This window comes from Phallusia mammillata, chromosome 3 (genome assembly GCF_965637545.1).
Source record: "Phallusia mammillata chromosome 3, kaPhaMamm4.hap1.1, whole genome shotgun sequence".
Taxonomy (NCBI): domain Eukaryota; kingdom Metazoa; phylum Chordata; class Ascidiacea; order Phlebobranchia; family Ascidiidae; genus Phallusia; species Phallusia mammillata.
In genome coordinates, this window is record NC_137254.1 from 27,150,865 (window position 1) to 27,174,838 (window position 23,974).

Consider the following 23,974-nt stretch of genomic DNA (forward strand, 5'->3'; position numbering starts at 1 on the left):
TTTGTTAAAAATAAAGATTTAGTTATATGGATAGTTGTGTTTTGCGGAGATACTAGTTTGATGACAATAACATTCGGGTGCTTTCCGTGGTGAATCGCGAATTTTTTCAGGAGCCGGATTGGATTCGGAGTCAGGCTCTACATCAGGGGCGTGCAACTGTTTATCGCAGTGGGCCACAACTTACAGTTAAAATAAAGCTGGGGGCCAAACAATAAAGCAACACATACATTTTTAAACAGCTTATATAATAGCAAAGCGCACACAATCAAGTTACTCTTTGAGTACTTTTCAATAAATGGAATATCTAACCCAGTGGTTCCCAACCTTTTGTACGCTGTGGCCCCCCTTAACAAATGTAAATGGCAAACTCGTGTAGGAATTCGATACTAATTTCGGCTTTAAACAGGTTGAATAGAGTAAACAAGAATCCATAATCATGAAAAACCTCAATATAGACAAATAGTATGTAAAATAGTCGATTAAATTAGAAATAAAGTTAAAGTTATCAAAAAACAAAACGGCTTTTAGTAGGTGTTTCTGGTGAATCCACACCCGTGGCCCCCCTGGGGGCCAATGGGCCCTGGTTGGGAACCACTGTGCTAACCTTTTCGTAGAATAAATGTCAATATGTTTACTGCACCTACGTATAAATCATGTTACTGAATTATTGCTACAAAGGCAGTTCTGTCATAATGCACACTATGATGCAACAACGGGAATATGTCGTCACAGTAGATAAAACCTTATCAAGGCGTGACGTTGTACAAAGTCGAAAATACCAGTGTTGATGTACATATAGCAACATTCCATGCCCTAACAGTAAAAAGTATTCATAATTGATGGAGTACTTTGAAGTCTGCGCGGGCCACGAAAGTAGGTGCCGCGGGCCGGACACTGGCCCGCGGGCCGTATGTTGCACGCCTCTGCTCTACATTGTAGCCTACACCTCTGGTCTCCGACTCTCCGGTGCGTTGGACCATAGAATACCAAAATATAGTAACAGTCACGTGATCGTTAAGTTGGTTAGAAACTGTCTGTCACTGACATGTGCTAATTCTCGAAACTTCACGTCGGAATTTAGGTGGCGTTACGGACCGAAACTGGGAAACTGGAGTCCAGTTCAGTAGATTGCAGCGCGACTTCCCGCCACGCGACTATTCTGGCATAAACGTACTTTTTGTGACGTGATAAATCAAAATTTTAATTGTGGGGGTTTCGTTCCGTTCTTTAATCTGCATGAAAATGATAGTTGTTGTGGCTTGTTTGTTGCCCATCAAATTTAAGGAAGTTAACTCCGAGTTGTGCTTTAATTGGCAGTTGGCAGAAAATACAGAAATAATGTGTGTTGTGTATTTTAAGTGCTGGGTAAAAGATATATTGTCACTGTCAGGTCAGTCAATCTAGTGTTTTTTTATTAATAGTAACCAACTATTTTGATTTACTTTGTCAGTAGAGAAGTTTGCTCTTGTCATGTAAACTTCAACATGTGTGTATCCCAATCCAAGTTGCGTGTTAAGAATATGCATATAGCTGGACAGACCCTTCCAGTATATGTTAAAAATAACTTGAAGGTTCTCAAACTATTCAACAAAAACATACAAGTTTCTGGAAGTTCATTAAGCAAGCCAACAAGGAAAATTTCAAACAGCAACAACACCCAGTCCCTGTGGTCTTCAGAAAATGAGGGCCTTAACAGAAAGATTGACCTTCAAAATCTTCTTACAGTTGCTCATCAACATTACAATGCCTCACAAGTTTTACTCGTGATGTACTTTTCATTGTCAACTTTGAGAACTTTGTCTCAAATTGTAATCTTGTACAGTCAAGTATTTTTGCCATTCCAATGCTACCTTTATTTGTTGTTGAACATTTTTCTCTGTAAGAGAAGCCAGAAGAAATGTGAAGAAAATTCTGTTGCAATTTTAAACACACAGTTGGATAAACTTTGCTTGTCAGAAATTTCTTTGTCTGTTTGTTGTGTTACAAAAGAACAATTAAACCTAATTTCAAAGAAAATATTGTCCACACTGGACAGTTTTTGTGACCATGAAAATGTTTTGCAAATACAAATGGCATCAAGCCTATCAAGGTATGTGAAGAATACTTACGATGTGGAATTTGGTTCCGTTAAAAAAAGTCAAAAAAAATTAAACACAATATGTTTATTGTTAAACCATAATGTCTGTCCTGATGACAGAATCAAAAGAACAAGTGCCAAATGTTTTGAGCTGGAAATGGAAATGCCAAAAGATACCAAACAGCAATATCTAATATTACTGACTATTAGCCATAGGTGTGAAGAATTTGAATGTTCTTGTTTTGAGACGACCCTTGTGGAGAGAAATATTTTTGTATTGAGACAATTGCTACATGAAATAGAAAAAACTGCAGGATGGTGGGATGATTTGAATTTTCCAAATAAACGAACTAAAACTTCAAATAAAAGTAAAATACACTTTGATCCTGAAAGCAATGTAAGAGTTACAAGTGGTAAATCACAGGATAACAACACTTCAGATAAACTCTTGAGTCCACCAAATGAAGGTAGGTCCCTCATATGGTAACTGATACTTAAGATGGTCAAACAGTTTGTTGAATTTAAAAGTCTATATTGCACATTAAGGTATAAAACCAAATTAGAAGATGTAAAATGTAATATTCTTACACAATATATATGTGGTAAGGATTGAAGAAACTCTAATAATGATTAAAGAAGTGAATAAATAAAAACTATTAATGTCATTTACTTTTTATAGATGTCCGAAGAGAAATATTTCGCATGTCAACTTTTGCGAGGCTGCCACAGACGATTCGCATCAACGCACAACAATACGCAAAAGCTGGGTTTTACTATTTAGGTGTTTCTGACAAGGTTCAATGTTTCGCATGTGATAATATAATGGAAAACTTAACACCTCAAATGGACCCTTTTTTGCTTCGAATGCACAGGTTAGATTGGTGTTTTTTTTTTACTTTTTCACCATGACCCCTATGAAAAAACCAAAAAAATTTGGGGACCCACCATTGATTGTAGTGTGAAAAATCACATCATTTAAACCAACTTTGTGGTTGTTTTGGGGTGCACCATTTAAGAAACATTACTCTGGGCACAAAGTTTCTAATGCCTCCCAGTTGAAAAAGCTCTATGTTTGTAAGGACATTGGATATTTGACTTTTGGTTTCGAAGTCTGATAAAAAATCTCTCCATCCCTACACTGTAAAGAGTTTGTCTCCTTGTGAAACTTCCAATTAAAAAACCTCCATGTAAATTGGTTTTGGGCAATGTTTACCTGACCTGATTTGAATATTGGACAAGATTTGCTACAAGTTGTATGCCTTAACCAAACATTGTGCAATTGGTGGTAACGAATTTACATGCAGCTTTTCAGTGTTTTATGTATCATTTAAACTAAATACAACCCCTATGCAAATGAAAGCCAAATAGGCTCAATTCTTTGGATCTGCCTGAAAAACAGATTACCAATTTTGTAGTATTCGGATGCAATACCTTTTGCAAAAAGCCAAGAAATGTAAACAAATACATATATACCTGAACAGTATTGACATGGTGTACTTTTCAGTTTCCTTACTAATGGGTTAGAATTTGACAGTGTTAGGTACTCTTTTCACAGAATAGCATACAATAAATATATAACAATGCAACTAAATTGTTTAAGGCATCTGTCCACATTACGTTTTAGTAATAGTAAAATATTTGCAGATCAACATGTAAGTTCACAAGAAAAGAAGACAGTTGTGGAAACATCCCACTCCATCCTGAAGCTGATTCAGTAAGTTTCTACACACACACATATATATACATTTTTAATATAATTATTTTGATTTTTGATTCCCTTTTTACAACTTATATTTATTTTATAGTTTAGACGTCAACCCAGTGCTGGTGACATTTTAATGAACAGGAATCAAGCCAGTGCTCCACCTACACTTTTATCGAATGAAAACCTTAGTCGACCAGCTGTGTAAGTGACGCATTGGACTAATGCATAATTTAGTGAAGGTTCTTACGATTATTCTTGTCCTATGGATTTTGTGTCATCTAGTCAGCATACGCTGTGATATCAAGCTTTAACATGCAGTATTTAGTACCACCCACCAGTAAGAGGTGCCAGCAAGTTTTATATTTTTTTCAGTGCTCCACCTTCTGCAATTCAAACTGCAACTGTGGTCAATACATCCAATGCCCCAGCCCCTATTCCACCACCTGTACATAGCGTCCCACTCATGCGACACATGGCAAATATAATCGATCCGGATCATGAAAGATTTCTTCGTCAGCTTGACCTCTGTCAGGAGGTTGAAAGAGTTCGGTCCTTTACTGCAGCTTGGCCGAGGGACACTTTACCATCACCTCGAAGGATGGCAAGTGCAGGCTGGTTTTATTTAGGCAACCTTGACCGCACACAATGCTTTAGTTGTGGTGGCGTGTTGCGCAACTGGACACTCATGGACAACCCTGCAGTTGAACATCTTTCTCATTTTCCCAGTTGTGCAATGGCTCAAGGATGTGAACCCCGGAATGTACCAGAAGTTTCTGAGGTTAGGAAAAATTTAATTTTGCTGGTTTTGGAGGATCTGTATTTGCTCCAGTACAAAAGTAGACATGAGTGAGGACATTTTATTGACTCATTGTTCTGACCTAATCACTTCTTACAAGCAAAGGAAACCAGATTTTGCCAATAAAACATGAGTAATAGTAAGAAAATGTTGTTTCAGCCACCTTTACCACCAGTAAGCACCAGAGCATTAACAGCGGAGGAAAGAATCGGCCTTCAAGAAATGTTTCCGTGTGAATTCCCATCAACACCGCACATGGCACAAATTGACAACAGACTCGCAACATTTGTAAATTGGTTATATACACGAGCAACCCCACGAATGATCGCAGAGGCGGGCTTTTTTTCTCTAGGTTTGTCATGCAATATTTAAACTTAAATGCTACTAAGATAGGTATTAAAACTTTCTCCTTATTTACAAATTTACAATACTTTTTGGTAAACTACAGGTGTGCGTGACCGCGTTAAGTGCTTTTACTGTAACGGCGGTTTGCAAAATTGGAGAAGAAATGATGACGCATGGGAACAACATGCGAAATGGTACCCGACATGCGAGTATGTCCTGCAAAATAAAGGAGTAGAGTATGTACATTCTGTAGTGGCCCGATACCCAGATATTGATAGGCCAGTTCCTAGATCACAAGGTCTTGATGTTGCTCCAAGGTATGTATATATTGTGTTTTGCTGTTCAAAGATGTTTCTATTATCATTTTTCGGACTTAGAGCTACGGTAAATCCTCCTGTTCAAACACAAGAGGTTAGACAGCCAAGCAGAAGTGTTTTAGAAGAAGCTATGGATTCTGAAGTTGCCTCGGCCATTGTTGGTAAGGTTTTATGCTCTTATGTGGTTAAGCAACATTTTATTGCATAAGTTTGGTTTTTTAAATTAACGATTTTTAGGAATGCATGGAAGAAAGTTGTAAAACATTAAACAATGTTTTTGAAACTAAAGTGTTATTGTGTGAAGGTGGTAGTTAAAAGTCACTTTATTCATTAAGAAAAAAAGATGGTCATTATCACAACATACTACCTGTAATAATAGGGGAGTTTCCCATTGGGAAATTTCTGTGAGGTCAAGTAAGAAAAAAAAAAGTTTGAGGAATTGTTACTTCGTTTAGGATGATTGATTATGATCACAGTAAATTCGTAGAAAAGAGTTGTTTTTGTCGTCGGTATTGCGCCTTTATAAAAACAAGAAAGGGGTACTCGTGACGTGATTTTAGTTTCATTGAGAGGGTATACTGAAACCCGATCTGCGTAAAGTACTTTGAACTGCACCTCATTTGTCATGCTCTGTGGGGCAACACGTTTCGGAAAACAAATCTGATTTTTTTCGATTGTTTGTCCTGACACAAAAGTAAAGGTCACAAACCCTTTGCGACTTCCCTTACACCGCTTACAGCTAAGGTTTTTGGCATAGCAAAGTTCTATACATGTAGTTTCACTTGCTTTTAACGAAACCACGCATGGTCTGATGCATCATGAGATAAAAATTTCACATAGTTGCGAAAGTTGCGCTTTGATCGATGATCTGTGAAGTATGTTTGAAATCTTTAAAAAATTACCAGTCAAGAATTGTTTGGCGTGGTGACTCATGACCAAAAAAGTTCGAAACACGTGGGTGTTGTGGGTGAACCACGTTATTCTTTTTTCTATGCCTTTTCTTAAAATTGGGCGTAAAATTACATGTAAAGGTTACGTACATAAATACATAATTCTTACCTTGACGCACGAAACATCACTTTTATGGTTTTAAACACACACCCTGAATTGGCCAAAAATTTTAGCAACAGTTCTGAGGAATTCTTACAGCCAACACACTCAATTGACATGGTATCAAAGTTGTTTACCCCAGGGTATTTCCCCGGGTGTCCCTTCTGTCGCAATCTTGATTTTAAGAGGTCCAACAAAGCGGTCGTATGGGTGATTTACAACTGAATTGTATTTGCTTTGCCAACAAAGACTTTTAGTTAAGGTCATTGAAAAGAATTTGGCAATGTATGCTTTTTTTGTATTGCACCACAGACGGAAACGTTCCCCCTTTTTCACACGAACACGCGAAGTGGCAATTGTATTTTGATTTTCTATACGAGAAGTTGATAGAATTATTTTAACACTTGAATGCCGAAAATGCTTTAGCTTTCACACTCCATTGTTCAGACCAGGAATTTCAATTTGCTTTTGCCGTCTATTGTTATTGGATTTCCAGGAACCAATAACCGTCATAACATTCCGGTTTCGCTTTAAATATAAAACCTCGTAGTATAAATTCCGCTTTCGTTTTGCCATACAAGGAAACCACATGGAACCAACTCAATAATGCTATCTGGAAAACAGTTCTTTGAATTATCGCCATATGTTCAAACCATATTGTTATTTGACGTCCTTATAATGCCCGATCGTTAAACCTTGCGGATAAATCTAGAGTAGTGGTTTTTAACCTTGTCCTTGCTGCACCCCTTTCAAATCCCCCCCCCCCCCCCCCCCCTGAGTTGCGTTATTTTACCAGGCTTAAGGCATGTTATCAATATTTAACACCCCTTTGGGGTAGTGGCTGGAGTAGTAGCCATGCTTTGCTTTTTGGCTTTTCTTTGCAGATGAAAATGATATGGTAATTTAATGTTTTCAGAAAAAATGTTTCCGACAACGGTTAATTGAGCAAAAAAATGTGTCGGCACCAACTTTCCTAGGAACTCAAAAAATGCGTATTAATTTTGTCGTTTACAAGAATCCATGTCGCTGTTTTATAGCCCTGTAAAGGGTAAACTGTTAACCGAGTTGGTAGAAACATTCGTTTTTGGATTGTAAAAATCCGAATCGGACTCCCAATTCCCACTCCTTGCATTAAAGAGTTTGCCTTCGTCCGAAACCTACGACTCTGACTCTACAACCTTGCACCTAACATAAATCGCAATACAAACCTCTGCATATATCATCGATTAAAATCAAATGGTGATTTGACAGGCATGGGATTTGATGTCGATGTTGTTCGACAAGTGATGCAGATCCGCATTGATCAACAAGGGGATCCGTACACAAGTGCAGCTGAACTGTTGGATGCTGTTGTCAGCCACGAACAGACGTAAGTTATGCGCATTTTGTCCGGTCCAATGTCTTGTATCTATTGTCCGGTCTAGAATTTAAATAAGTCCGATCCAAAGTTTAGAATCTAGATGAGTACGGTTCAATCTCTAGAATATCGAGTCCGGTCTGATGACTAGAATCTAGGTAAGTCTGTTCTAATCTCTAGAATAGGGTCCGGTCCAATGTCTAGACTAGAGCCGGGTCCGATGTCTAGAATAGGGTCCAGTCCAGTCTCTAGAATAGGGTCCGGTCCAATGTCTAGTTCCTAGATGAGTCCGGGAGTACTTGAATGACATTGAGAAATACGGTTTTGTTTTGTTTTTCTTTAGTTATGGCAGTAGAGTATTTACTTACCTGTATGGGGCGCTCTGAAAAACTTTCTGCAGGTACTAATAGTCCTAAACACCCACAAGGATGACTAAGCCGTTTTTCCGGGTCAGCGTGACTTGCTTTGCACACTTAAATGTCTTTCAATTCAAACAAATGACGATTCAAATGTGACGTAGGTGTAAAGTTAAACTGGTTTTTTGCTTGGTCATCGTTAGGATATTTTTTTTGTTCCACATCATTTTGGAGTTACAACACCTTCGAGTCATTTTCATTTCGTGTGTTTGGCAACTGTTAAACATTCGACCTTTGCATCGTTGAACAGGCATGTAGCTAGCCGCAACGGAAAGGCGCCAAGTGAAATAGCTTGTAAGTGCAAATATGCTGACACCGGCAAATCGTCAACTCAGCAAAGCGTTTCAGTTCGATGCTGCGGTATTTCATCTTGACTTTGCCCTATTTTGGTCGTTAAACCCATTTAGGGTTGCTCCTGTGCTTTGTGTATATAATAAGGGTAGACTTAACATCTAATGTATAGGCAAGTTTAATATGGCGGTATGTGTTTGTGTAAATGATTTTACCCACAAGTCTAACTTTGACAGGCTTTGGTTATAACAAAAAAACTAAGAAAACATTGTTGGTGTGCGGGATTGGTGTGTTCAAGAAAAAAAAAGGATTTTGTGCAATTTCTATCTTAAGCGAATGTAAGAACTGAGTGGGCCAAAGTATGTCATAAAATCGTTGGCTACACTGTACTGAAAAACATGTTGGGGGTCATCAAAACGCAAACATGAAAGGGAAATTACTCAATAAGCAATAAATGTCGTCATTTTTAAGGCAAATAGCAATAAAGTGAGTCACATGGGTGTTCGCTAGCAATTCGTTGTAAACAACTTTTGCGCTGCTACGTACAGGATGTTCGCTGTAAGGATTACGCCTTGCAATGCAAACAAAATGTATGTACTTAAGTTGTAATCCTTTGTTCAAACACCGAAATTAAACTTTAGCTGAGGGCTGTTATACCGAGACTACAAAATATGTTATAGGATCTTTAGACTTTGCAATATAGGTTCACTATCACGTTGCATTGACATTCACAATAACACGCCAAACTAGCAACGCAGTATACCAGTATGTTGCCTGGATACGAAGTACTCCTAATAGTAAAACCGCGGTTTTCCGTTAATCATTAATCTTTCGAGGTGTTAAGAAAAATGTGGAAAAGAATAGCGATTAATACTTGCGTTGAATACTTGTGCTATAGCGATTAGTTCTGAGAGTTTTGTTTGTCAAAGTGATGTTTAGGGGGCAAATCGGGTAAACATACGAACACCAAAATTATACAGGCCATTAGATTGATAAGGAAACCAACAAGACCTTTGCTACACCGTTCGTTCGTTATATACCACACTGACATTACTAACCAACCTTTGCCATGTATTTAAATTAATGAACATTGTACCGTATGTATAGTCACGCCACACGGACTTTGCGCTTAGTAGGCACATTTCATGCCGGAAAATCTGCTTATTGTACAGTAAATGGTTTTGTGCAACTTTTCTATGATGAATTAATTCATTTCTCGCCTTAATGCATCATCATAATCAGTCTTATGTGGGTTTGCTATCCAAAGCCTCTTATACATGTCTAAATCGGATTTCAATAAAATTGCTGCAGGGTATTTAAATCGCATTTTACAAATCGTTTTTTTGTGACTAAATCTTCCCGTGACACTAACATCACATTTCAAGTGAGTGTCATGTGATGAATTACGATAAAATTCCTAAACGTCTATCATACTCCTGATAAGTTGACAGGCAACTGATAGGTTGTTGTATTTTCCTTAAGTTGGCTTCAAACGACTTCACATTCTTATTGTAGTCATTGTTATCTGACGTTTTAGGCCAGGCGTCCTGACCTCTTCAACAAGGCGAAACCCCAAAATCACCCCTGTAACATTTTACCAAAATAACTTACTGCCGAATACCAACCGTAGAAGCACTTGAAACAATTACTTCACATACCGTTTTTTTTTGCACAATAAGATGTCCCACGATAGAACTGCACCTTTTGGGCACTGCAGTTCGCTTATTTCATCATAGAAGTCATTTAGCCGGAACAAGGGCATCTAAATATTGCAAGTCTATGCAAAAAAAACTAAAACTTTCGTCAGACTTGGGGTTCATTTTAAATCATTAAGATTACAATAAACCCAGCAGTTCTGGAACAATACATTTAAATGCCAAATTATGCATGAAAGTTTAATATATTCCACTTATCATTAAAAACTTGAACATTTCTGTCTGTATGGATTACAGCTGGTGTTTTGAGCAATTGTTCTTTAAAATTGACGACTGAAATGCAAAAAAAAAAATATCAGGAAAACGGCGATTGCAAACATTAAATCAATCAGCAACTAAATAATCTTGTTTCGCGTTCAGGAGCCAAAATGAAGAGGAGAGACGGCCTGCGGAATCTGCACCTGCGCCATCAACTGCATCCAGATCAACCTCCCTGCAATTTCCAACGGAGGACTTCCAGCAGCAGGAGGAAGACATTTATCAGAGCTCAATGGAGCAAATTCAAGAGGAAGGGAGGGATGTTCCTGAATCAATGCCGTCTGCTTCTTCTTTTCATTCTGTGGACATTGTTAGCGGATCACATGAAAATCAGGTAGATACTTATCCCTTTACTAGAGATAAAGATAAAACTGGAATCAGCTCTGAAGTGTTCATGCAGACCAACGATCACGGCGCACTTACATAGAGATCTTATAGTACGCCAGGCCTATTGAAGGCGTAATACTGAATCTTAGGTCACCAAAGCATACTCATATATCAAGACATAGCTACAAACATTTAGTCTGCGGTGGGATTCGAACCCACGACCGGGGACTTTCCGGTTCCCGTTACAATGTCAAGTCAGGCCTAACCAAGCTTGTTTGTTAAACATAACCTGTGACCAAACCCGGTCCGACTTGCTAGTCACACCACACGGCGATAAGATAAGGTGAGTCACTGTAAGCACTAGTCCCAAAGTTTTGTCTGTAGGTGGTTTTATCCTCGTTCGGAATAACTCATGAGAGGGTTTTTCCAAAATCCCAATTTTGCGCCATTTGTACACACTGGTGATCCTTGCGGACAAAAAACTCAACAAACAAAAGCTATATGTGAAATGAGGAACTAAGCTTTAACTATGCAAGCTTTAGAAACCGAATGGTTTTGTTATGTCCCCCCTGTCTAGACCACTCCATGGGCATATTGCATCATGTCCGAAAAAGGAACTTGCTAAAGTCATATTACAACATGTTCAAATTCCTATATGACAAGTATCGCATATCAGAAGAAGGAACTACAGCCAACAATTTAATTTCCGGGAATCATATATCCTAGCGAATTGATTCTGACAATCATTCCCTATTCCCGTAGAGATTTCCACCTCCTTTGCTGGCATCATAACGCTGCTATTATGGCAAAATATATTTGTCTTATTTAAGGAAGGAAACAGATTTTAACCTGTAAATAAATGCTTTCATACCTGTTGAGGTATATATATATATCGTATCATAACAAAGATATGATTTATGTAATCATCTTACCTGATCAATGGTCAAAATAGCGACTCCCCAATTAGAAGCTGACATGGGTAGCGTTCAAGGCAGGCAATGGTGCTTGTGATTCGACTTTTGTCAGGTTCACCACTGAGCCTGCGCAGCTCAGGTCTTAGAGCGAGTCCCGGAAAGACTCCTGTCGTGGGTTCGAATCCCGCCACAGGCTAGATTTTTCTTGTATCTAAAGATATACCCTGTCATATGCTGGAAATGCTTTGAAGACTGGCTTGGCTCGGTATAATGCCTTAAATGGGCCTGGCGTGCTATGATTATAACCAAGGTATGTTTTTTTTATGAAAGGAAAACCAGAACTTGGACATGGAAGAGGACGAGCATGTGGATGAAGCTACGCGTTTGCAACAGCGTTTAGAAGAGCTCACTTCAGAACGACTTTGCAAGGTACCGACATTTGTTGGTAAAATGCTTGATGGATTTGAATAAAATTTTCACAAATAGTAGATATAGATGTGCCCATGTGGGACCACATAAAAATAATTATGACGAATATATTAACGTTTCAAAATAGGTGAAAGTATATAAGCAATACCAAAATGTGCTGGTGAAAACAAACCAGTTCCGTCAGAGACAGGAAATTTGTTTTAGAGTGGGGTAAATTTCTGACCACCTTCACATAACCGTTCTCCAAACTTGGAATGATTCAGATTGTTTGGATATGCCTATTCGGGCTTGTCGGAGACAATACTGGTGTTTTTCTTTTGGGAGTTGAATGCCATTGACATTACATAATGTGTTGAAACCCATGTGTTTACATCGTGCAACTATTTCGGGAAAGTCATGTCACGTTGCGAAAATCATGAGCAAAAATTACCCTATGACAACAACTTCTAATGGAATTAACTGTCTTGTCACTGGCTGAAATGTGTATTTAAGATGAAAAAATGTGCTTTCGTTTTAGATAACTAGATCTTAAAACCGGTGGTCCTCCACCTATTTAGGTTTGGGCGTTCATGTCGTTTTGGGATAGCATATTCGTCCGCACACTTATTACATGTGGTTAGAATAAGAGGTAAACACTTTTTGTTTTTGTATGTCATGAAAGGGTAACGGACTTACCAACAAACTATTTGCTTCGGTGAGCTTCATCGTCCCTAACATTACAGCATGTTTTAAAACCCATGTATTTACATCGTGCAACTATTTCACAAATTCATGTCACGTTTCGAAAAATATCATCAATTACGTCATTGGAGCAGTTTTCAATAAAACTTTAACTCTACATAGGCTCAAAATTTTTATGGGAAATGATTTTTTTCAGATCCAAAGATCCTTACAATAAGCCAAAAATCAGTTGTTGTTTCCCCCTTGGGCCTAGCACTTTCAGGTTATAAATTACACCTTTGTAAAGCCTACCAATCGGGACTTATAGAGCATATTTACTTTGTGTCAATCTGATTGTACATGATGTAAAACATAGAATTGCTACTGCTGTTGTAATTTTTCAGTCACCTTAGAGTTACGATAAATGGCATTTTATATTGGGACTTCCTGGCACGTACGTTACGCAATATTAGTGCAATGTCCGCAGTTTTGCAACGAAATGCAGCGTTATTGTAGGAAACTCCCAAACAGATCATATTCTTGCAACAATAGCTCCCGCGGATATAAAGGAAATTGCCTATTGAAATAAACTGCATGAGAAAAACATTTTTCAATTTGTTTTGCAACCAGTTTTCGGAAACTAAAGGGAGTATCATGTAAAAAAGGCCTTTGTATCAAAAGCTCTTTGACGATTTTTGCACAAGCATGGGTTACTGAGCGAATGAAACATCAACTTGCAAGTTGTTGAGTTTCCAAACCCAAATTGGACACAAGTACAGTAGTTCCCAACTTAATAAAGGTTACGGCCCATTGAAATAACTCAAAAAAAAACCGTGGCCCACTGATCACCTAAATATACATATAATTATTATAATTATAATTATATAATTATGTGCATTACGATGTGAAAAAGTTGCTCACAATGGAAGATGGCTTTCCTAACACTATAGGTAGTTATTTGGGCAGCCTTGTGTGTTAAAGTTAGGTTTTGCTGTTGTGTGTTGGTGGGTGTCACTGAAACCCTAGTCTAGTGAACCCGTGTCTTTGTTACTATTATTTCGTAGCTTTTCCTAACTAATTTGAAACCATTTTAATGCCACTTTAATAGACGCACGTTACTGGTGGACGTGCATGACTTCTGATATTTAGCCACAAGTCTCATCCAGTTTACCTTGGAGATCATTTTTGTCCGGGTTAGAACCTCTTCCATGAGGTATCCTTATCAAACTACACGCAAACGTACCAGAATCTAACCTAGCTTCACCTCTGTGCAAATCAGCTGTTAAAGCGACAAAAAACGGGCAGTCTGCTCTCGTGGGTTCAAATCCCACCACAGACTAGTTTTCTGTAGCCAAGGTTTGAATGTTCGAAAGACCAACCTTTTAGAGTACAACATCCGTTTATGCCTCACTTACTTTTGTGGTTTTTGAGGAGATTTTCTAGTTGTGCTGGCTTAAATGCTTAAGACGATGGTCGTATATTGAGAAAAGGCACTGGTCCGACTTGGCCTAAGTATTTAAGCGAAGGTCAACGTTGTATTAATGGAGACATTAGAACCCTGAATATTAATCTTTTTTATACATTTTTAGGTTTGTTTAGACCGCAGAGCTGACATGGTTTTTATACCATGTAATCATATATGCTGTTGCATGGAATGCACGAGAGCCCTTAGATTTTGTCCGGTATGCCGGGTGCGAATCGAGAAGGGAATTCGTACTTTTTCACGCAACTATTAGAACCGAGTAGCCCTGAAAATTTCGCAGGAGCGACTATTTAAACGGATCTGCATTATGCAATAAGAATAGTACGAGATGTTGCCTGTTGGTTTGAGAAATTGCTTCTAGGAGCAACAAAGAATGAATCTAGATGGAAATTAAAGTTGAATGTACTTTGATTGACCAACTAAACGACACTTGTTGATCGTTTTTGCAAGTGTCAGTGGAGAATTGTAATGTTTTAAATTTGTATTTAGAAGCCTTGTGGTATACCATGTTATGCTGTTTATATACCTGCGTGCCATTTGTTTTCGTTTTTGTGGCGCTTTCTTGTTTCTTGACTGTGTTTCATTTTGTTTTGCGAAATTTTCTTTTTTGTTTGCCTTAGTTTTTTAGTTATCAATCCAAGTTAGTGGCTAACTCGCGGTATCCCATCTACATTACTTCATACCTCACTTCAAATACTGTGTGACATGAAGTTCAACAACTTCTTAATTGCTGCTAATGGCATTTGTTGCAAATGTGTTCAGTTCTTACTTGTATATTCCTTTCTCTTCGCTTGTCATATGTATACTGTAAACAAGATTTGACGTGGCTTTCAAAAACGCAAAAACACTGCAATAAGGCGAGGAATCTCTCCAAACCAGTAATTCTCAAACGCGGCTCTCAGGTTCGCATGTTGCTCCCAACTACTTATTTTGCGGCTCGCACTAGAACTCCACCGCCAAAGATTGCTATTTTCGTTTTCAAGGAATAATTTACACTGGAAAAAAAAAACACAACAGAGATCTTTTTAGGTGTTTTTATTGTCGCACTAGTCATCAAATTGCCTATGAACATGACCAAAATGGAGAAAAAACAGAGGAAACGTACTTACCTTAGTGCACAAAAGCGTGCCTTCACTGAAACTAATAATAACAGCGAACGAAAATTATCACATCGCAAAGCAATGGAAACGAACAAAAGAGGTTAGCCACCAAAAAGATGGTTTTTACAAGAACACGACAAGATGCAACACATTTTTACAAAGACAACTTAGTCGTAGGTTTCAAAGCAATTGAAAAAAAAACGTATGTTCAATCATTACGGAATTTAGGTGATAAATTACACATGTACACAGCAAGACTACTAATGCGGGAAAAGAAGGTTATGTATTTTTTTTTTCGGAGTTTTGCGCAGTTTAACAAATACCACTGCTAATGTAGCAAAACACGGCGAATTGAGACACACATGAATAAATATACAGAGCTCGAACATTACTTGGCCACCCAAAATCCACGGTGGAATAAACAAATTGCGAATATATATATGAGGCAGTGCGCACACGCCAGGTTTCCGAATACACACAGAACAAAAATCACTTACAAAGAGAAAGAGGACCTTACCTACTGTACCGGTTTTCGGAGCAGAGGCGGTGGCGGGGACGAAAACTCGTTTTCGTTGTTACTATGGTAACCGAAGCCCGAAGAGGAGCGCTGCAACTTCAAGTCGTTGTCGCTTTGAGGCGAGAACAGACTAGGTGCGCGACCACTTGCAACCAGCCCATGCTTATGATTGTCCGATTTTTTCCAGTACTGTGAAGGTGGGGTGTCGCCTTTAATCTCACCAGGTTCTGGAGTAGAGTCCCTAGACACTATGGAACCCATTTGAGAGTTGCCGCCCATGAAGGCTCCACTGTCGTGGTCGTCTTCAAAAATTTCATCAGGCACAGTGGATGGTACTGGTGCGTTTGGGTCAAACTCGGGTTTGTTGTGACCACTGGACGCAACGTATGTGCCTTCGCCACCGTTTGATGCCTTCTTTAAAGTCACAGTAGGAATGCCCGATTTCTGCACCTTGGCAAAAGGTGAAAGATGATTAACGATTGCAAGGAAAGATGATTTACAATCAAAACAAGTCCGATATATTTTTGTTTGATGTTATTTCTACTCTTTTGCTGCCATGTGTTTAAACAATAAATAAAGAATACTAACAAAGGTTTTTCTATTGGCCACAGAAGATATATGCCAAAGGATAGCATATTGTCTTTTTGTAATAACTTGATTCTAATCAAATAAGATAATAAAATAGGTATCCAGTAACACCGTTTGAAACTAAGAGAAATTCCTACCTTGGAAATAGCGGCAGACAGTGATTTCTGGAACACAGCTTCATCAATATGTTCAGCATTTTTCGATGACCTATTAAAAATCCAAAACTCACAAGTTAGCTTTTTACAAGACTGTGATTTACTTGAACTGGCAACTGACCTGGAATGATGTTTACTATGATGCTGATGGTGTCGTTTGTGTTTATGGGAGCTACCACCGCTACTAGATCCATTGCCACTGGATCTATGATGTTTTTGATGGTCCTCAAGTCTAAAAAATGAAAGTTACATGTGTTTAGTGATTGGTCCGGGTGCTATTTTTTATCCCACGCTGAATAGATTAAAGTCCTAAAAACATACCATATCATTAGCAACACTATACACAGACTTTAAGAGTAATTTAATCATAAATATAACTACCAAAGAACTTGTTGTACATAGATGTATTTTTCTGCATCATGTAATCTACATACACAAGTTAAAAAAATTGTGATGAAAAAACAGACACCTACTTGCGTGACTGTTTCGGAGCAGAATGTTCAGCAGGTTCATTTCCATGTCCGCGTTTACGAGGCCTGGCAGGTGAAGCTTCAGAACCCGAACCAGAACTGGATCCAATAATTTTTGCAACAGAGGTATTTAATCCAGGTTCACCAGCAGGTTGTGCAGGATTTGGAGGTAGCTTAATGCGCAATGTAAGGCCGCCACTAGGTGATGCTATAGGAGCTGTGGCATTCTCAACATGGGTTTTGGCTTTTTGTTGCTTTTCCAATGCCTTACGCTTTCTACGTTCCTCTTCATAATGCTGCATCTTGGCATACATTTGCTTCTCTTCATCGGTAAGAGCCATAGCTTGTGCTTTGTGTTTTAAGTAACTTTTTAGTTTATCAGGATGTTTCTTATACATTTCTATTACTGTTTTTCGGTCATAGACCTTGAAATCCTTGGTTGGTCGCACTTGGTTACCACCTTCATGATGGGCAGCCTTTTCACTATGGTGCCTTCGTGAGCCATCAGGCTTTGTAACATTTTGACTTCCACCGAGGGTGGGTTGTGTTGCCGATCGATGATGATGGCTTTGCTCTGCATGCATTTGCCGATTCTGCATAATCTTCTCACTGCGAATTCGACCCTCAAGGTCTTTGCTCACTGCTAGAATTTCAGCTGGATCATTCTGTTCATTTCCTGTTCCTGTTGGTTTCACAGCATCAGGTTTAACTCCTGGAATCTTCATCTTAGTGGCATCCCTTTGTCCAGGTGCCATCATATTTCTCTGCAATGCAGGATCTTTGAAAACTTGCTGCTTATGACCTTCAACCGATTGGTGGCTTTGAGATGACATTGGTGGATTAGGCCGCTGTTGCTGTTGGCGGTTTAAATCATTTCTTTGCTCCTGCTTTACTTGATGAGGACGAGACTGTGAATTAGGGTGAGGTAGATGATGTGCAGATGGCTTATTGTTATCACGGTGATGAGGGACTCTTCCATCAGCTTGCTGCTTTGATTGGACTGAAATAACGAAAACATTCATTTTATGTTTGACTATTATAATAGACATGCATGTTCTGCTTCTAAAAGCCTAAAAAAATTTATCATTGTGCTCACCAGGATTAGATTGAACAGGTTTAGTTTGTGTTGGATGGGAAGACTGTGGTGGTTGTTTCGAGGGCTGGCCTTTGTGTGTCCTTTTGTACTCCTCCAGTGACATAGTCGGCTTCTTCTCTCTGAATCAAGACGCAAATGTTATACTGTAGTACATCTTATTATATCTTGTTGAACTTTTTAACGAGGTAAAAACATGGTCCAGAAAAATTTAACATCTCTTGCAACTTAAAGTTTTATAGTCCTGTTTTATGGGCATTTTTGTAACAAGATTAAAACACTTACTTTGAAGCAGCAGAGATCTGACTTGACTCCTGTTGGTTTTGAGGTTGTGCTGAAATAAAATTACAAACCATCAGTCATCTTTCATGTACAAAAAAAGTAGGTGAGTCATTTATGGTGTTGCAGGGGTGAAATGGACAACAGACATTTTGTATCTGCCACCTTGGAATCTTGCACAATAATGTCAGCATCAACACCAATAACTCATCAATGATAATGTGAAGAGTCAAGCTTGTTTAAATGCTTTCGACTGTCACTTGGTTTATATGAAATAACTGAATTACCAGTTTCACGAGGTGGATTGCTTCTAGTGTCAGATTCTTTTATTTCATCTTTCTCACTACCTGAAGGTGCAGGCTGAAAAAACAAACAAACATTTTACAAATCTCACAAAAAGGGTAAGTATTAGGTGAAAAATGTGGGACAAACAATGGTGGTAACAATTTATCTCATTCCACATTTCCTATTAGCACTTTTCAACACAGCTAGTTAAAGCAATCACTGGAACGGCTTGCAGTCACAAATGTAGAAAACGGATAGTTCTTAGCAACAGTAATGCTGTATTTTCTTTCATAACTTCTTCTGAGCTGCCCCAGGGTCTGTCTCGCAACAGAAATGCAATTAGGGAGGATAATCAGCAAACCACAAGAACAGGTTTTTGGACTATATATATAGGGTTGGCAATAAATAAACAAGTAATGCTCTTCCAGTAGTTTTTATCGTAAGTAATCGACATTTCAACGCCCCATATGAGCCCACATTGGATTTCAAACAAGTGTCTCCTCCTAACTTGTGTTATTATTAGGCTTTCCATAAGGGTCGTTAAAACATAATTAAATCAAGACAAACATCAGTTTGGCCCAAAACCGCCATTTTTGTTGAAAGATTTCAATGAAGGTAATTTTTTTGAAACAATGGGAAAATGACTATCCACATTTTACCACACAACAAACATGGCTACACAAACATTTAAGGATTAAATGATGTGGGTTTAGCTCTTACCTTACAAAGCACGGTAGTAGTTTTACATTGAGTTGTCTGGGTGATTAACGAAAGTATGACGAAACCATATTACACCAGTTGCCCATACCAAATCATTGAAAACCTGTTTTACGGCTGCTCTGGCAGTGTACACCCTTTCTGAGACTAGAACTGGCTGCATTTACGCAAGCGATGTGCTCACTGCATGGCTTATAAGTCACTTTAAGCACAGTTCGTTAGGGCGTCACAGGCCATTCCTAGCCGCAAACTTGGTTAAACTTTGGCATGGGTGCAACTTTATAGGTATGCATGCCCTTTAACCCCGACTGAGTAACTGTCCATTGATTGTAGTAACAACGCAAAATCAAAACTGGCTTGAGACGTTCCTGCATAAGGGGAGCAAATAGAACAAAAACGTGTTATGCTGAAGACACTAGGGCAGGCCTTGGCACACGAAAATATTACCAGCCTGCATTACAACAACTTAACTACACATAATCCTACATGTTAACTGAAACTTTATAATTTTGGCTTCGAAATTATAGCTTTACCTGATTTCTGTTCACAAGTCTGCCAATTAAATCACAATAGAAATCGTGATTACCCGATAATTTTTAAGCTTCCTTAGCCGTGTTGGGCATCGATTGAGAATTTTTAGGAACTCCTTCACAATGGTATCAAGCATAGGTTCTGTGATTGACGGATCCATGTATGCCCAGTATGCTTTTCTGTCAGATGAAAGTGGAATCTAAATAGAAAATTTTTTTTTTATTGTATATACAACATTGATTATTCAAGCTATTTAAAACCATTTTTACCATTAAAACAGAGTATAGTCTATTATGAAATTCAAAGCTGCTAACATAAGAAATGACGATTAATGCTTCTAACAAAATGTATATGCTGTATTTAAAGCTTCTTACCTCATAGTTAGACCATTTGCAGGACAAGTGGATGCACATTGCAGCCACAACAGCTGGTTTATATAACAAACAAAAGGTTGTCAGGTGAAGGCTAGAACCAAAACATACATGTCATTATTAGTCACATAAGCACGGCTCTACACAGCCTGTTTTGCCAATGACACCAGCAGTGTAAACATAACACCTTGGACTGTTCAATGTTTCGTCTAAAATTTGCTATTGTAAATGTGGTGAACAAAACCAAAATATTGATGGGATATTTTATATACATGGCACAAATCAATGCTGTCATAAAACAAATTTATAATTTCTATGATCTAACAATTTCACAAATTAAAACTACGAAGCAAATTATGCATTTCACATTAAAACAATTTTTCAGATCGGTAAATATTGAAAACACTGTTTTACATAAATCTTTCGCAACTGCAACCCACCTATTAGTTGCCATGAAGTACGCCATTTGTGAGAGATCTCGACTTGCTAAAAACCAGAGCACATGGTAGTTAAAAGTTTCATGTCTGTCCGCAATTTGGTCAAGACCTACCTTTAACCAACTGTGTGCACTTAACAACATGTGTGTGTGGATGGTCTACGGATATATCAAAACCTAAAAAAAAACGGAGTTAGCTTGTTAAATCATGGTCTTTATATTTCTTACTGCAGTAAGCCTACCTAGGGTTTGCAGTAAAATAAGTTCATTTTGTACCAATTCCTGAACTTGTTTTAGGTAACTATCGCTGTGTGTGTCAATATGTGGCTTTTCAGGGTGAAGACAAGTGTGACATATCTGTAATAAAAAGTTCAAAACATTAACCGCAGAATACAAGATTTCCTAAAAGCAGAACATGGCAGCAAAAAATGACTATTAGTTGTACGTAGTAGGCATAGAATACATATAAATTAAATCAAATCTGAAAATGTATTACCTTGAGAACATGTTCCAACTTTTTAGGCTGCTCCTCTACTTTTGCAGCAAGAAATAAGGCAGTTGGTGCTATGGCCTAACAGAATATTTTTATTAAAATCAAATCATGTAAGAGATTATCTTTTCCAAATTTGTTTAAATCAAAATCAGCAATTAGGTGACAAACTGGACTGTTGGCTAGCATCATATAATACTGTAAAAAAGGTTTATTGTAACATAAAATTGAAAATAACTTACATATCGAGAGAAATTTGTAAAGGAATGGTACATATAAAATCGATGCATATACACAATAGCTGTGTTGATTGTGAGTTGATTACTGGTTTTGAAACAAAAGATGGTCAAGGAAAACAAAAAATTTCTCAAAATTTTTACATTCTCTAAAATTTTACCAAAAAAACCGTTACATAGCTTGAAAAATGCCACAATCATTGGTTAACAACATAAACGTTAGCAAATTAGGTTGTAAAAAATTCCCATTGACTCAAAAATTATCAATTGTATCGATCGAAATCAGCTTTTCAAAAATTTATTTAAGGATACACAGCTAGCCGTTGTCCCATATCCTGAATAAGATTGGCTGCTTGCTGCCGATAGCTCAACTCTTTTTCCGCATCAATTCCATGCTTTCGACTGGGAGATTTCTCTAATTGTTCCTTGGAAAACGTCCACTGGTTATCCTTCTCCGACGCCATTTCCCAGTCGAAAGAGGAAAATGAAGGAGCGACGCAAACAAGACGGGCCGTTCTGCGCATGCGCATAGCAAAATTTGCCACGGGACCCTGACGTCATTATTTCGCAATACCAGCGTAGACAAAAACAAAGCTATGCTTCAGTGCACACGGAATAACTTGCAAAAATTACCTTGACAACAACTGTAACTGGTCAAAATCGGTAATTTTATTCTCATTGACTGCACTATAACTGTATAGTAATTAAAAATTCAGAACCACATTGCATTTGAAATAAACCCACAATCTTAAAAAAGTTATAATTTCTCGTAAAAAAGAATAATATTGTATAAATTTGGTTGCCAACTAAAATTTTACGTGGCCAAAATATCATGTTTGAATTCAGACTAACCAAATCAATGCAAAAATCTGCGTTGATTAGCTGCACAACTTTATGTGACCGGTTACCAGCGCTTTTGTGATGTGGGTGCGCCGGAAAGTAAACATATGCTCCACACTTGCATTGTCCTGATCTGCCATGACGACGAAATAACTGCCTAGCAACAGCTTTTCCTAGCAACTAAACAAGTAAGATGTGTTTTTTTTTTCTCGTTCTAATTACAAAAACAAGCAGAACTTTTCGCAATATCACGTACAACAAGCAACCAACAGAACACCGTCTGGCTGTCTAGCAAACTACGTAGGGAGTTTTATGACGTTTCGATCTTCTATTTTCTTTCTCTCCTATGGCCTTTTTCCTTTTACAGCTCTCTCGCACAATCGGTTGTTGCATTGGATTGAATTGCAGTGTTGCGCCACACGAAGGATTTAACAGAATTTTGCGGTTGCGCCACTGCCGTAAAACAATTCTTACCTCTCTTGTAGCAATGTTTAGTTCAAATCATTCGCAATATTTCTAGGACTATTTGTGCACAGATCTTTAGTCCTGACGCATACAATGGCAGCAATTGTGTGCTAATTCTTCTTTAAAGTGGACATGCCTGACCAGTGGCGTAGCCAGGGAGGGGCCAAAGGGGCCATGGCCCCTCCCAAATTTTCAAAGTTGTACATTGATAAACTTTAATTTAGTGTAGTTTCGTCCCTCATCATTGTGGTTTCGTCTCTTAACTATCAAAGGAATATATAAATTACTAAAAATGACTTTTGTCACCAAATTGTAAGCCGAAATCCATGCTTTTCATAGTTATGCAGACATGAAATAAATCAATAAAGCGTTTGGCTGTAGTTACGTGTTTGGTAAAAGCACGCCGAGCGTTAGCAAAAAGTTGTATAAGACAACAAATTATTTGGCCCCTCCCAAAATTTTTGGCTGCCTACTCCACTGTGCCTGACCAGGATAATATTGCTCGTAGTTATGTACGGACAATAAAAATTACAAAACAGGTACTAAGAAAACTGCAATGACAAGTTCCTGCGCATAAGCGCCCTAATTATTCGCAGTCTTTAATTTAGTCGTGATGTTCGTTTCAAAATGGTACTGGATAGGCCGTACCCGTTCGAAGTTTATGGCAATTATGGTGTTACACCCGTAAATCCAAGTTTGTTTTTATTTGGGTATGAGTGTCTGCTGTTTTAGTTAAAAGCGACGCCCATACGATCGGTATGTTAAGCCACGTCACCTAATATCTTCTGGCCGACTTTCACATTACGACAGGTGACCTTTTCTTTCATTCAGTTTATAACCCTGGAAAGCGCGTTCTGTTTTATACACACATATGTTGAAATAGAAATGCCTTGATTAAGGTTTTGGTGGATAATTTTGTCAACTTCCAGACAACTTAAGTTTGTAAGCACACTAAAGTATGTGGTGGTTTTTAAAGCGTGTTTTTGAAAAATTTATTTGTGGCCTGCTTACTTTAAATGCCCAATGAGCATACCTTGGTTTGCAACCTGTGTACAGAAAGCCAAACGCCCAACCATGGACGTCCGCAGGAAAAAATTACAGGGGAGGGCAATACCATCGTGACGTCGCCGTTCGATAAACGGTATTTCAGAAAAAAATCATCTGACGCGCCCCCTCTTGCCCCCCGCTGCGGACGCCCATGCGCCCAACCAATACCACATTATATACAAACCTAGCGCTTTGTCAGCTGTTTGACGCTTGC

The 23,974-nt window shown here is 38.3% G+C and overlaps 2 protein-coding genes across 3 annotated transcripts; one reads left to right on the forward strand and one right to left on the reverse strand.

Moving 5' to 3' along the window:
* The first annotated feature begins 1,417 nt into the window (after positions 1-1,417).
* On the forward strand, positions 1,418-15,158 carry LOC145217743 (baculoviral IAP repeat-containing protein 3-like). Its single transcript, XM_080085090.1, has 12 exons — positions 1,418-2,544; positions 2,757-2,949; positions 3,722-3,791; positions 3,883-3,983; positions 4,155-4,560; positions 4,738-4,930; positions 5,027-5,240; positions 5,301-5,401; positions 7,542-7,659; positions 10,430-10,661; positions 11,899-11,997; positions 14,247-15,158. The coding sequence occupies exons 1-12, from the start codon at positions 1,485-1,487 to the stop codon at positions 14,391-14,393; spliced, it is 2,934 nt and encodes a 977-aa protein (XP_079941216.1). The 5' UTR covers positions 1,418-1,484; the 3' UTR covers positions 14,394-15,158.
* Positions 15,159-15,160: 2 nt separating this feature from the next.
* Positions 15,161-22,097, reverse strand: LOC145217744 (uncharacterized). 2 transcript variants are annotated; one of them, XM_080085091.1, is made up of 15 exons: positions 21,721-22,097; positions 21,415-21,496; positions 21,179-21,253; positions 20,925-21,039; positions 20,797-20,859; positions 20,687-20,732; positions 20,250-20,340; positions 19,931-20,074; positions 18,630-18,702; positions 18,349-18,397; positions 18,067-18,185; positions 16,974-17,970; positions 16,622-16,732; positions 16,483-16,552; positions 15,161-16,207 (listed from the first exon to the last, which is right to left on the reverse strand). In XM_080085091.1, the coding sequence occupies exons 1-15, from the start codon at positions 21,936-21,938 to the stop codon at positions 15,758-15,760; spliced, it is 2,703 nt and encodes a 900-aa protein (XP_079941217.1). In that variant the 5' UTR covers positions 21,939-22,097; the 3' UTR covers positions 15,161-15,757. The 2 variants fall into 2 exon arrangements, with proteins under 2 accessions (XP_079941217.1, XP_079941218.1); XM_080085092.1 differs by having other exon boundaries at positions 15,161-16,201; positions 21,721-22,073.
* Positions 22,098-23,974: the final 1,877 nt, after the last annotated feature.

Excerpts from the sequence above, each read along its gene's own strand:
- LOC145217743 (XM_080085090.1), top strand. The coding sequence starts at position 1,485 with ATGTGTGTATCCCAATCCAAGTTGCGTGTTAAGAATATGCATATAGCT. Across the intron at positions 4,931-5,026 it reads GGCGGGCTTTTTTTCTCTAG|GTGTGCGTGACCGCGTTAAG; the intron begins GTTTGTCATGCA and ends GGTAAACTACAG. Across the intron at positions 11,998-14,246 it reads CTTCAGAACGACTTTGCAAG|GTTTGTTTAGACCGCAGAGC; the intron begins GTACCGACATTT and ends ATACATTTTTAG.
- LOC145217744 (XM_080085091.1), bottom strand. The coding sequence starts at position 21,938 with ATGCGCATGCGCAGAACGGCCCGTCTTGTTTGCGTCGCTCCTTCATTT. Across the intron at positions 18,703-19,930 it reads GGAAGCTTAAAAATTATCGG|CCTGCACCTTCAGGTAGTGA; the intron begins GTAATCACGATT and ends TTGTTTTTTCAG. Across the intron at positions 18,186-18,348 it reads CAGATCTCTGCTGCTTCAAA|AGAGAAGAAGCCGACTATGT; the intron begins GTAAGTGTTTTA and ends GTCTTGATTCAG.